The sequence below is a fragment of the Adiantum capillus-veneris genome, chromosome 30 (genome assembly GCF_014529385.1).
Source record: "Adiantum capillus-veneris isolate H3 chromosome 30, ASM1452938v2, whole genome shotgun sequence".
Classification (NCBI taxonomy): Eukaryota; Viridiplantae; Streptophyta; class Polypodiopsida; order Polypodiales; family Pteridaceae; genus Adiantum; species Adiantum capillus-veneris.
The window spans coordinates 79,833,123-79,846,902 of record NC_140960.1 but is presented as its reverse complement, the minus strand read 5'-3'; the positions used below and the strand labels follow the sequence as shown (position 1 = coordinate 79,846,902).

At 42.0% G+C, this 13,780-nt stretch overlaps 1 protein-coding gene across 1 annotated transcript; it reads right to left on the bottom strand.

Annotated features, from left to right (window-relative positions):
• Nucleotides 1–3,275: 3,275 nt before the first annotated feature.
• On the bottom strand, nucleotides 3,276–5,122 carry LOC147418276 (protein NOI4-like). The gene is made up of 3 exons (XM_086507405.1): nucleotides 4,791–5,122; nucleotides 3,768–3,971; nucleotides 3,276–3,575 (listed from the first exon to the last, which is right to left on the bottom strand). Exons 1-3 carry the CDS (start codon nucleotides 4,794–4,796, stop codon nucleotides 3,537–3,539), a joined length of 249 nt encoding a protein of 82 aa, XP_086363531.1. The 5' UTR covers nucleotides 4,797–5,122; the 3' UTR covers nucleotides 3,276–3,536.
• Between the last annotated feature and the right edge of the window lie 8,658 nt (nucleotides 5,123–13,780).

The following is a 13,780-nucleotide window of genomic DNA, read 5'->3' as shown; positions in this document are numbered from 1 at the left end:
GGTCCCTGCCCCCAATCGTACCTAGTTAGGTATGCGGCACCTCTCGAGGAAAAGCTTATGATGTTATTCATTGTATGAAAAACACTGAAAAAGACTCCATTTTCCTACATGAGAAATTTCTAAATCTTCTTGTGAATGGTAAGTGGAAGCAGTGCACCGCAAAGCTATGGTCAATGATGGCTTTGTAAGTTTTGTGCAATAGCTGACGGCCTTGGCACAGGAAGGCAAAAACACATGTGAATGTGGTGCGACTAGTGGCGTCGAGAGCAGAGGGAGAAGGAAAGTGAATCGTGTCGTCGTTGACGGACTTGCTAGACAAAGATAGGGAGGAGATGGTCATCAGACCAGGCTTGTGCAAGGGAAGAAGCAGGTACGAGGAGCAAGGAGGGTGTGTGAACGCGGCAATCACATAGCTATTAAAAAGGATAGGCTCTAAAAGAGGAAATTAGTTGGAAGGGGAAATTATAGAGTTCCAAGAGGAGAAAATATATACTAGTTGAATCCTACAAAGAGTCCCAAAAGAATGCTTCTATGGGGTTAAGAATCCTCATAATCTTCTTGAAGCTCTAAAATGTAAGGCCATCCACAAGTAGGATTTAGACGCGATATTTGCTTGAGAGGAGAAGCTTTATAAACTAGAAGCTCGCCTAGAGCCATCCACAAGTAGGATTTAGACGCGATATTTGCTTGAGAGGAGAAGCTTTACAAACTAGAAGCGTAGAAATTTGAAGAACCTTACATACAAATTTGGAGAGGAGAAGCTTAAGAAGAGGAAGCGCACACGTGGTTTTCAAAATGAGAGACATAGAGCATACACAAGAAGTTTTGAACAAATTCTCACAATATTTCACACATTGTGACTTACCTCTACATCATGAGCTTCTGTGAGGGAGGCGCCGCATATCGAGCTATACGATTGGGGGCAAGGGACCGGGGTATGCGGTGCCTCTCAAGCAGAAGCTCATGATGTTGAGGTAATCCAAAGATTGTACCTGCCCCCACTTGTACCTAGCTAGGCATGCGGTGCCTCTCTGGCAAAAGCTCATGATGTTATGCGTTGTATGAAAAACACTGAGAAAGGCTTGGTTTTCCTACATGAGAAAATTTATAAATCTTCTTGTGATAGCACACCCAAATTTTCAACAAAAAAAAAGCTCCATTAACGTTGTAAGAGAGAAGGAATTCAATCTAACTAGAAAGGAGAAACTCATTCTCACTCACATCTTTTAGCATTTTTGCAGAAAGTTACATAGCAACTTGCACTATAATTAGACATTAAAAACATGGTTCTTTCTTTCTTGCGTTCTTTTTAAAGAAACAATGTGAGTTCTAATCAATGATATACCGTGAAAAACAAGAGGGGATTAATCTACTCCCTTAAGACAATGGTCATGGAGACCTTAGTGAAGGTGTAGGGAATGGTCATGCACTGACCATTCATGTTAATCATGGGTGACCACGGTGGAGGCAGGGAACCCTAATTACATGAATGGTCTGTGCACGACCATTCCTGACCATCAATGGTCCTGGGAGAGGGGGCCAACACAACCCACTGATGTTCTTAATTATAGTCATTTTATCCCAACACACACACAAAAAAAGGATTGTTCAATCACAAAAATGAATGGGAAGGTTTATTCTCAAATTCTCTCTTGCAAAATTATGGTAAGAGTTTAGTCCAAGACTACCCCAAGGGCCCCAAAAGAGTCCTCTACAAAGGCTACGATGGTCCCCCAAAACTGGGAGCTACATCAAACACCCCCATAGCCACATTAGCTGTGATGCATCTCAACATCTCCAAGGTGGAGGGTCCTTCAAACCACCTCTAAAAAAGGCTCCCTCGTACACACTAAAAGGACATCTTGGAAAAGGGCCCTCTTAAATTTGAAGGACCTATTCAAATTTTATTTGGGTGCCCATACGCCCTCTAAAACCAAGTTTCTACGTCACTTTACACCTATTTTGAGTACACTTCTTTGATGTAAGGAGTTGTTGATGCACCCCCTACATTTGATGTAAGAAAATAGAGGACCCTTTGGACTCTTCTTTTGAGCATATCTATGTAACCCACACAATTCTTTTTAGGGCCCCCCTAATATCCTTTCACATCATTTAAACACAAGGCTTGCACCACAATACCCAAAGGATAAACACAAACAAAGATAAAAACCAACACTCACTCAATTACTTCTGTGCCGAGTATTGACGAGTCAGACAACATGGAAAAGCTTCCTAGCAAAAGAACACTTTTGACATGATTTGTCCCTCAAATGCAACACGCAATGACGTGGGTCATAAAATAATTTCAACAAACCCTCGTTTTGAGAGGAAGCAATATAGAGCGCCGGCAATGATTCAAAATCATCTAGTCTTTAGAACACCTCTTACTGTGTGCTCCACATTATCCTCGAAAAATAAACAAAGTGTAAAACATTCAAGCTTCCATCCATAGCACATATTTCAGCTGCCAAATCACTGAACCAATGTCTATGGAGTTGAATATTTCCTTTATTAGATCCTCAAATGAAAGCACTCTTACAAGCGCCGACTACACGGGGGCAACTTACCTTCTACATGACATCCCCTTTGACAGGATAAAGTCTTGCATTGGCATTCTGAGACATAAAAATGAAACGGAAGCCATGTGAGGCTTGAAATGAAGGGGCCCATTGACAACCTAAAGTGCAAAGAAGATTACATGCAAAGGTAGGTTCTTAAGAATAAAGAATGATTAAATATTTAAATGTGTGCCTCCTAACTTTCTTCTTCACAAAGGCTTATTTTGAAAAGCCAAGAAGCAAGGGGCATACAAACATGTACATAATTTACTTCGTGGACAAAACGACAACGGCCTGTAACAAACGATATGAATTGTCTCACACATAATTAACATCAGGGAAAAAGATAATTAAAAACGTAAAAAAAACGAGGTCATGTGAAGCTTGAAATAAAGGGGCCTATTGAAAAGCTGAAAGACAAAGAAGATTTCAAGGCTTCACATGCAAAGGTACGTTCGAGAATCTAAAATTAGAAAAATGATAAAATATTCAAATGTGCACCTAACTCTCTTCTTCACAAAAGGGTTGTCTTAGAAAGACAACATAAGAGTACATCTACAGGAGGCATATAAACATAGCAATAATTTACTTTGTTGACAAAACACATTAGCAATATATAAGCTACAATGGCCAGTAATAGTACACATTGCCACCCACATAGTAAACATTGGCATAAAAATTGAGCTTTTTGGGCCTTATTACAGTGACTCATGAGTGTTGATTCAAAAAATCCAACTTGCATAATTTTTTGGCTTTTGCAATGACAAAGTTCAAAAATAAAAGCCAGCCCTGCCTTCAATCCAGCTCCATCAGTAAGATCTCCCCCTCCACATCATAGGCCCTCAAAGCAACTACCTTAAGAGCAAAGCTCAGCAAAAGGACCGAAAAAAAGGACGATAGTATCAATGTCTACTGACAAATCTGAGATATGCCTTTTAGTAGGAATTAACAGCCCTTTCCATTGCGCCAGTGAACGCATTACGCAGCATTTGATGACCGAAAGCAGCATCCCCATAGCTGACAAAGTCCATAAGAAAGGAAGATTAAGTTGGATTTAAAGTAAAAGACAGAAATTAGACAAGAAATTAAGTTGGATTTATTAAAAAAATCAGAAATTAGACAAGAAATCAAATTGGATTTAAAGAAAAATTAGAAATTAGACAAGAAGAAACTTGCAGCTGCAGAGTTGAGTCTAAAAGCAAAGCGCACCGAGGAGATTTTGGACGGTTCTGCTTTCTGCGGTTTGTCACCAAGTTGCATTTTTGCAGGAGGTTCGGGTTGTTGTAAGCGGGTTGGCCCACCTGTTTTTCTCTCGTCGCGGGCTTGATTGAAAATGACAGTAAACCCCTCACCTGAGGAAGGATCCTGCTCATCCCAAGCACCAAACTTGGGAAGTGGCGCACCTTTACCTGCCTGCAGAATGTTAAGAAAATGTTTTGAGAGACTCCAGATCAAAATGCCATCTTGCAGTTCATAGCAAGGAAACAGCTTCAGAAAATCCATGTGATTTCACAGCTCATATCATTGCAGCATCTGATGAAAACAAGCATAACGAAGGTGCGAACGTAGCATGACGCTCGCCTCTTGCTATTCGTGGCGTTTGATGCATCAAAATGATGCAGCAGATAAGTAAGCAGCGTAAAAGATGATGCTGAAAGGTCTTCCTAAGACCCTTAAGTGCAACTAATACACCAATAACTAGTACATGACACACTGAAGACAACCAAATTCCAATACAAAACATAGATAGTTAAATCTTCAATTTTGTTCATCAGCTGTAGCGCATTTGCACTTGCCCCTTATGTATGTAAACAGAATCTTGAGCGCTCAAGGTTACATAAAATAATAGCTTCACCCTTGAACTGCAATCATATTCATCATTTTATCTAAACCTGACGTTAGCAAAACTACTAATCCTCCCTTAGATGTGAAAAAATGAAACGAGGCCACCCAAAGCAAGCGTTCGTCCACAGCTACATAAAGATTGAGAAACATGCAAGTGCACTATCAAAAGCACCTTGAATTCAGTTGGCACACAAACGCGTGAACCTGATTGTTCTCCAAAGAAACCATCGAGAACCATTCATTCACATATATACATGTTCAAAACCAGGAAGTGTTCAGACGTGTCCAAAGATAGGTGAGAAGAAAAAGGATTTAATTGCAATTTTGTGCTTGAACAACAGTGATCAACAGCCAAAAATTTGACAGGTAGAAAGGGAGCCAACATACCGCCATAGCTGCAGTGGTACGAGCTCTTGTGGTTTTGCAGAAGAGCAATGCAGAGGGAGTAAGACTTCCGGTACTGGATCTGAAGAAGCCTGCGATTTGGCGCTTTTCTACCTTGCACAATGCTTACCTTCTTCGTCTTCCCTTGCGAAGTGTGGCAAACTGCTTCTTGCCCTCTCTCTGAGATGTTCGCTCACTTTCACAAGCAAGAACTCGCTATGGTGGAGAGAGCTGCGGAAAAGCAAGCTCTGCAGAAGACAAGAATGAGGAAGACGTGACAGGAGGGAGGGGGGGGGGGGGGGGGGCTATGGCGGTCACGAGCAGGCGAATTGTTTAATTGGGTAGAAAAGAAAGGGTTGCAAGTAGAGCGCACCCATGATGTGGGCATGTAATGGTAGGCACTGGGCAGCAATGTGCGCGGGAGTCAACAAGTCTCGGCTGTGGCAACACGGCAGTGGAGCTGGCAGCACACCCTCATTTGTCCCTTTAGCAAGTTGGGAGTTTCTTTTGACCGTGGGCGTTGTGTGTGAAAAGAGAGAGAGAGAGAGAGAGAGAGTGCGTGGATGTGCGTGTATTTAAGTGATTGGGTATGTGTCCAAGCGCTCACGAGCAAGAAGAAGACCTTTGTAGGAACAATCCCAAGCGACCTGTGATATCTAGCAAGAGTGCAACATCACACACATGCATACCTTGTCCAGTCTTTCGATGAAAAGCTCACCGCTTGTGGCAATATTACACCTTGTGCTTGTGCATTGCCATCATTGACCCATTCCAATAGCGGTTGGGAGTGCACACAAATTGTTGAGACGCCTGAGTTTCAAGCATTTATCGGTAGAATAAGTTTTGTGTGTGTGTGTGTGTTTTTCTATTAATAATTAATAATACTATATGAAAAATAACAAAATTTGTTTAAACTAGACTCGTAGTTTAATAGGACATAGAAGTCTCATGAAATTTCAAGGTTTTAAACAAAATTCATGTTCTCCTAGAAAGAGTGGGCTAAAACAATCATATAGCGTTGTGCGCTTTGTCGCACGTGTCGAACTTGCATGTGCATTGTGTGCGAGCCTCGAAAGGCTGCAAGCACATAACTAAACAGTCCTAGCGAGCTCAAAAGGGGTAGGGGTGTGTCACTCACCGCTCAATGCTTCCATCGTAAAGGATCCTATACCGCGAAGAAGAAGGAGCCGTCGTCGATGCCGCCGCAATGCTCTCTCTCTCTCTCTCTCTCTCTCTCTCTCTCTCTCTCTCTCTCTCAAGCATACACACACTCACACACATACACACGTGAGCACATGAAGGAGGAGAAGATAGAGGTAGAGCAAGAGCACTTCTTAGCTTGCACCTCAAAGAATGAGGATTTTTATATCAAATGGACCTTTTATAAGAGTTTGACCCATTCACACATAAGTGCCCACCACAGTGGCTTGCAAAACTACTGCAAAAATAAGATAAGTGGTACGCCTCTCATCGGCGATCACCTACACACCTATTGGACCGACAAGCTTGATCCAAACTCAGTCAAATAAATAATAAGGCGTCCGTCAAAGGTGATAGGGTGTCCGTGAGGGTTAACATGCCCCCCTTCCTTATGTAGATTCCGTCCTCAGAAGCTACTGAGATGAAGCTCGTCATGTATCTGCATAAGAGCAAGACAATGAGAGAGTGGGAGATTGTAGTGAGCAATCTTGTAGTGAGAGCATGCTTTTTCTGTCATTAGGGTCTCTTGAGATACTAGATTCTCAAGCGCATCTCTCAAAGGCAAAGATTTGACACCCACATGACAGATGGAGTGTGTTGGAGCAGCAACCGAGGAACTTATTCCGGCCAAGGTTTAGTTTTCTACATCGACATTATGTGACTACCTATAACCTATAGCCACTACAAGAATATGCAATTCTCACTCCTACAGGATGTGAGGGTGCACGTGTGTGGATGCATGCATGCATGGTGCGGTGTGGTGCGTGCGGGGAAGGGGAGAAGCACGAGAGTGTTGGTGGAGCAACCTTAGGAAGTGTTAAGTGAGGAGCTCCTTATTCTTATTCATACGTATATAATGACTAAGGGTATGTACACACAGTGGGCGGGCAACCGAACATCGGACGTCCAGCACCTAGAAAAGGTGCAACGCGGAAGAGCATCTGAGGTTGAATGTCTTTAGCTTTCGTCAAACACTGCAAAATCAACCAAAAATGGCACGATAATTGCATTCTTATATACAATTAAAAAGCATATGCAATGAATAGGCACACATATTGATTGGTAACAAAATATTAAACAATTTGTCAGCTACCATGGGCAAGCTTCTCAATTCTCTCTGGTCAATTAAGTTGTTTAATCGCGAGAGCAAAGTATCTCATGTTCAAGGGATGACTAGAGGCTATACCTAAAAGACCGTTTAGTTAAGCTATGAAAAAAAGAATTTCTTATGAAATCATCGCTTCAATTATTCCCATTGTTTGACTTTCCAAAGCTTTTTCACATTCTTTCAATTTTGATGTATGTGCTTATTTCGTATGTCTTGGGCTTTTTGTTACTTTTTGTTGCTCTCTCCACCCAAGCACTCTTGTTATTCTCATTAGGAATCTATTCTAATGAAATGCTCATTATGTTCATGCTATTTTCCGCTACACACAAGTTACTAGGCATTAGATGTTACATTGGTATCAGAGCACAAGGTTTCTCTTTTCTTGCTCAAGAAGGGAGGTCCTCAAGCTAGCTATAAATGGTTGGTATTATTAATTGCATGTGAGTAAGTAGAATAGGGACTTTTCAGCCTTGCAGTGCGCATGCCTTCATGTAGTTAACGGGGCATCACCGTCGAGAGCTATGGTCTTAATAGTGGAGTCCTACGGGGCTTTGCCTACAGCTTAACCACTATTGAGCTATTAGAAGCTTGACAGGAGCCGGTGTTGTTTTGGTGTTGAACGACCCTCTCTTCTATTCCTTGCAATTAATGGTATTCGAGCCACGGGTACAATAGCTTGAGTGCTTTTTCTAAAGGGGTAAAGAGGAGTAGCAACTAGGGCTTGAAGTGCCAAAGTAAACCTATAAAGTTTACACCTAAAAGTTGTTAGAATAGCTGACAATAGCAAAGAGAGTAAAATGAATGTTGATAACTTTGATTTTGCTAATGAGCAGGCTACTAATGATGCCCCTATGCTTGTTAACTACCTTGTTTCTAGGCTTCAACGAGCTATGGGCAATCCATCCCTCCAAAGTGAAGTGCAACGACAGCTTCGTGCTCATGGGATTCTCCAAGCTCCCCACCATGATGAGAGAGCAGCTAGGAAGCCTCCTTGCGAGACTTCTAAAAGAGGCCTCTCTCCGATTCGAGAAGAAGAAGAGGATCCATACGAAGGGCTCAGAAATTTGCTTCTTGATGACGCATCTCCTTTTCAAAGGAGAACTCAAGAGCCTCCACCAAAGGAACAAGAAAGAAGTGAGTCTCCTGCCACCTCGACGGAGATGGCTCCACGAAGATGGTGGGCTAAATGCTCTCCATCACCTCCAAAACGGAGAAGACCATTACACACTTCTCCACACCATACTTCAAAGAGGGATGACAAAAATCAAGAGAAGAAAAAGGCGAGAAAGAGGACACCCTCTTCTCCATCTTTTTCATCCTCTTCCTCTTATGAAAGTGATGGTGCAGACAAAGAAGATCAAGGCAAGAAAGAGGTCACCCTCTTCTCCATCTTCCTCAAATTCCTCATCTTCTAAAGAAAGTGATGGTGCAACTTTTGAACCATCAAAAAGAAGAGGCCATAGGAAATCCTATGCCGCGTGGAAGAGGTCATCCAAGCTCAAGAAGTTCAAAGAGGGAGGAAAGAGCAACTCTTTCCTTACCTACGATGGCACCTTTGGTTCCACGGACAAAGTCTTCACCTTTATCCAACAATTTGATGCGGCGTTTGGAGATGAGGGCTTCACGGAGTCCTCTAAGCTACGCCATGTAGCTATGCACTTTCAAAAGTCTGCCAGGCAATGGTGGTCTAGCCTACGGGCCAATAGTGAAGCTCCACAAACATGGAAAGCTTTAAGAGCTTCCATTAGTTTTTGGTGGCCACCGATGCCAAAGACAAAGTACTCACCGAATGGCGAAGCTTGAAGCTCTCTCCCTACGAATCTATTCACAAATATGTAGATAAGTTTTGGGACCTACAACTCAAAGCCACTGTCTTCAGAAAGTTGGATTTTGGAGAGCAAAAGCAACAATTTTGTGCGAGCTTAACTGAAAAAATGGCGGAGTATGTCAACTCTCAAAGGCCACACACCATATCGACGGTTATACACCATACTATGGTGGCTTCTCGAATCAATTTCCAAATAGGGGCTAAGAGAAATTCTAAGCCCACGGAAAACAAGGGTTCCAATGAGCCTAAGGGGAAGGACAATGTCCAAAAGTCTCCTAAGGGAAATTCCAACAAATCTAAGGAGAAGGGAGTTTACAAAGGTAAAAACAAACTCTCTCATGAAGAGCTTGAGCATTATTGCAAGAATAACCGATGTTTCAAGTGCGGCGAGCAAGGGCATGCGTATCGCGCTTGTCCCCAAAAGCACACCCGCCATGAGCCTCCTAGAGCTACCTTGGTTGAAATCCAAGAGGAGGAAACTCACCACAAAAGGATCTCCTCTATGCCATGCTTGGGGAAAGGTAAGAGAACATGATGCTTTTATTCTCTTTGACCCTGGTTCTGCTCACAATTTTATATCCACAGAGTTGGCCACCAAGCTAGGCATACAAGCTTACGAGATGGGAGATGTCCTATCCGCAGACGGTGCTTTCAAGGGACAAGAAGCTTCAATCACTCCCTTAATCGGGAAATTGAGGTTCCATGTCCAAAGCTATGTGGACAAAGAGGACTTCTTTATCTCTCCTCTCAAGCACGAGGATGTAATCCTAGGGGCACCATGGTTTGATCGCATGGCTGCCAATGTTAAATTCCCTGAAAGAAGAATCTACTTTAGGTTCAGGGAAAAAGATATGTACATAGATGCTAAGCAAATGAGTAACACCATACCCATTGTACATACGCAAGCTTTCAATAAGTCAATAAAGATCTCTATTTCCGTGTACATGATTTTTGTTAAAGATTCTTAAAATGAACCTAATGTTTTAGCAAAAGAAAATATACACACTCACAAGGAATTAGAGGTATCCAATTTTCTCAAGGGGTTTCAAGATGTCTTTATTGACGACATCCCTTGTGAGCTACCTCCTAAACGAGGCAATGATGACCATGCAATTGAACTTCTTCCAGGAAGTTCACCACCTAACCTCCTTATAGAGTTTCTCAAGCTCAACAAAAGGAGATTATGCGGCAAGTGCATGAGTTAGTTGAGAAGGGCATGGTTAGGCCTAGCTCATCTCCATTTTGCTCACCCGTGTAACTAGTACAAAAGAAACGCACATATCGAATGTGTGTCGACTATAGAGCACTAAATAGAATCACTATCAAGAATAGGTTTCCCGTTCCACAAGTAGAAGACCTATTTGATAAGCTATAAGGGTCCACCTACTTCAGTAGGATCGACCTAAAAAGCGGCTATCATCAAATAAGGATAGTTGATCAAGACATTGTAAAGACCGCATTTCGCACTACGTTTGGTCTTTACAAATATATAGTCATGCCTTTTGGCTTGACCAATGCATCAGCCACAGTCAACCGCTTGATGGAGAAGCTATTCTGACCTCATCGAACCTTTACTGGAGTGTTCTTTGATGATATCATCATCTACTCTATTTCATTAGACGAACACAAGAAACACCTCCAGGTAATATTTCAAGTTCTAAGAGAGAATAAACTTTATGTTAATCGAAAGAAAAGTGAATTTAGATTCAGTATTTAGGTCACATTATCTCTCAAGATGGCATCCAAATGGATCCATCAAAGTTAGAGGTAATAAAAGGATGGCCTAAACCAAGGAATCTTCATGAACTAAGAAGCTTTGTAGGTATGTGTGCATACTATAGATGCTTACAAAAGTTCTCACTAATAGCAGGACCATTACATGACCTAACAAAGAAAACCGTCAGGTATACATGGTCTGCCAAGGACAACAATGCTTTTGAAAAGCTTATCTCTCAACCTGTGCTTACACTACCAAATCTCTCAAAGCCATTTGAGGTCCAATGTGATGCTTGTGGTGATTGCCTTCTTCTTGGAGCTGTTTTGCTCCAAGAAGGGCACGCCATAGCCTATGAAAGTCGAAGGCTTGAGCCTATCGAGCAAGCTCTAGGCATATATGAAAAGGAACTCCTCGCAGTTCTACATGCCTTAGATTCATGGAAGCACTATTTATTGGGGACTCCTTTCATTTTGCGAACGGATCACCAAAGTCTTAAGTACTTCATGACGTAGACCAAGCTCTCCGACAAACAAATGAGGTGGACAAATTTCCTTTCGCAATTTCATTTTCATAATGCTCACATTGTTGGCAAGCATAATCAAGTAGCCGATGCACTCTCAAGATGGCCGAGAGTGAATGTGGTTTCCATAGCAACTCGTGATGATCTATCTTCTATGATAGATGAGTATGCTATTGATTCCAATTTTAGAGATGTGATTTCAGCCCTTGCACTAGGGAAGAAAGAGGAACCATTTACTTTACAAGATGGTTATCTTCTCTATGGCAATAGACTATGTGTTACTAACTCACTCCGTGAGAAAGTAATGTATGAATCTCATGCTCCTCCTTATGTGGGGCATAGGGGGATTCAATCTACCCTAAAGGGGATTGAATTATATTTTTATTGGCCTACCATGAAAGCAAACATACAAGAGTATGTTTCTAAATGTGTGGTATGCCAAAAGACGAAGTTTGATAGAGGGAAGCAACCTGGATTGCTTCAACCTTTGCCAATCCCTGATTCAACATTGGAGAGCATATCCATGGATTTTATCTTTGGATTGCCTAAGTCTATCCATGCGAATACTGGAATATGGACGATAGTAGATAGGTTCAGTAAACAAGCTCGTTTTATACCTATCAAAAAGACTATCAAAGCCCATCAAATGGCAACTCTCTTCATTTCACAAATCTTCAAGTACCATGGATTGCCAATGTCCATAGTGTCGGATAGAGATCCTAGAACGACCAGTAATTTTTGGAAGGGTCTCTTTGAGAATTTAGGGACAAGGCTAAACTTCTCTCCGGCTTATCACCCACAAACGGATGGCCAGAGTGAAATACACAACCTAACAATTCTTGATCTACTAAAAGCCTATGTAACGGAAGCAGATCAAAGATCACAATGGGAGAAGTATTTACCCTTAGTGGAGAAAAACATTGTACATATCTCAACTAGAAAAGCACCTTTTGAGGTAATTGAGGGAAGTCCCGTGCTACTTAAGGTAAACGGGGAGATCTTCGTTGCAGATGAGTATAGCCGAGACCTACAAGAATCTTTCCAAAAGATTAAGGATGCTACCTCTATCTCACAACAAAGGGAAAAGGCTCCCGCTGACAAGCACAGAAGAGCCCAAGCCTTTAAAGAAAATGATTGGGTCTTACTCAAATTTCCCAAGGCTTGATTAAGGCACACAACGGGCAAGAATCCTACGGAACACCAAAAGTACTATGCTAAGTTAGCAAAAAGGTACTATGGTCCCTTCCAGATTCTTAGAGCCATCAATGAGATGGCCTATCAACTCAAGTTGCCCAGCCATTGGCTCATACACAATGCTTTCCATGTGAGCCTACTAAAGCCTTACAAAGGAGAGCCACCTCAAGAACCAACTATTGAAGACCCACCGGAGATTGAGGACCAAGAAGAGGTGCTACAGCCCGAGTCCATCATCCGACATGAAGACAAGGTGCTAAAAGGCGGTAATACTATCCAACGATATCTTATTAAGTTTAAGAAGTATCCTTTTCAATATGCTAGATGGATGCAAGGCATACAATTAAAGGATAACCTAAACCTTGTCAATGCTTACAATGCTTCCCAAAAGTAAGCAAATGTACAAATGTTAAAAATGAGCAAAGTTTTTGTCTTATAAGGCTCTCTTTTTCTTTATTGTGCACAAAAATGAAGTGGTATGTGTAATGGAAATGTCCTATGAACTTTGAGAGTAGCGGAATTAGGAAATTAGGTGAAGCACTTTTGAGAGATTCTTTGTGAGTATAGCGGGTGAACTTATTTGATGGTAGCAACATAAACATGGTACTTAGTTTACTTGGCATGAATAATACTTTTGCAACAGAGAGAGTTTAGAGAACATGACAATAGTTGAGGACCGGATTCATATGAAGCCGGTCCCCCCTCAAATAGGCATTTGTATTATAGTTTCTCCCATCAAAAGAGACTTGGTACAATACAATCTTTGTGTTCCTTGTGACCTACGTGATGCAATGAAGATGGAAAGCTTCATGCATCACAAGCATAGCATAACTTAAAGAAAGCATTAACTATCCCAAGGCCTCAAACACCTTTGAAGGTGGAGAGAGCTAGCGGGGAATGAGGATAGGGAAGAGAAAGAAGAAACATTCCATAGGAGAAAGAAGTAGTTCCTCGCTTATCGTTACTCTTCTTGCTAGCATACATAATAGCATAGTAATGGAGATGGAGAAGATGGCAAGCTTAAGCATTGAAGCATGACTCTTGGTTGGATTTGCATTCCATAGCCAAGAGTGTTGGTGTAGGCTTTCACTCTCACAAGCTTGGAGAAGGAGGTGGTGTACCTCAACTTTCACCAAGTGAGAATGGTGTCTCAAATGAGTGTGTGTGATGGTGTATATCCCCCTAGCACCCCCCCTCCTTGCTTTGGGCGAGTGGAGACTTTTCCACATGCAGCAGGCTCATTGGACCCCCCTCCCCCTGGCCAATCACATGGAGCATGCAGTCAAGTACATGGGTAGTCTTTTGACAAGTGTCCTCCTTACCCCTTAGAGAGAGAGAGCTTGAAAATATCTAAATATTTCCTAGATGGAAATAGAAGCTCATTGGACCCCTCTTTAGCCCAACCAATAGCATTCAAGCACACCAT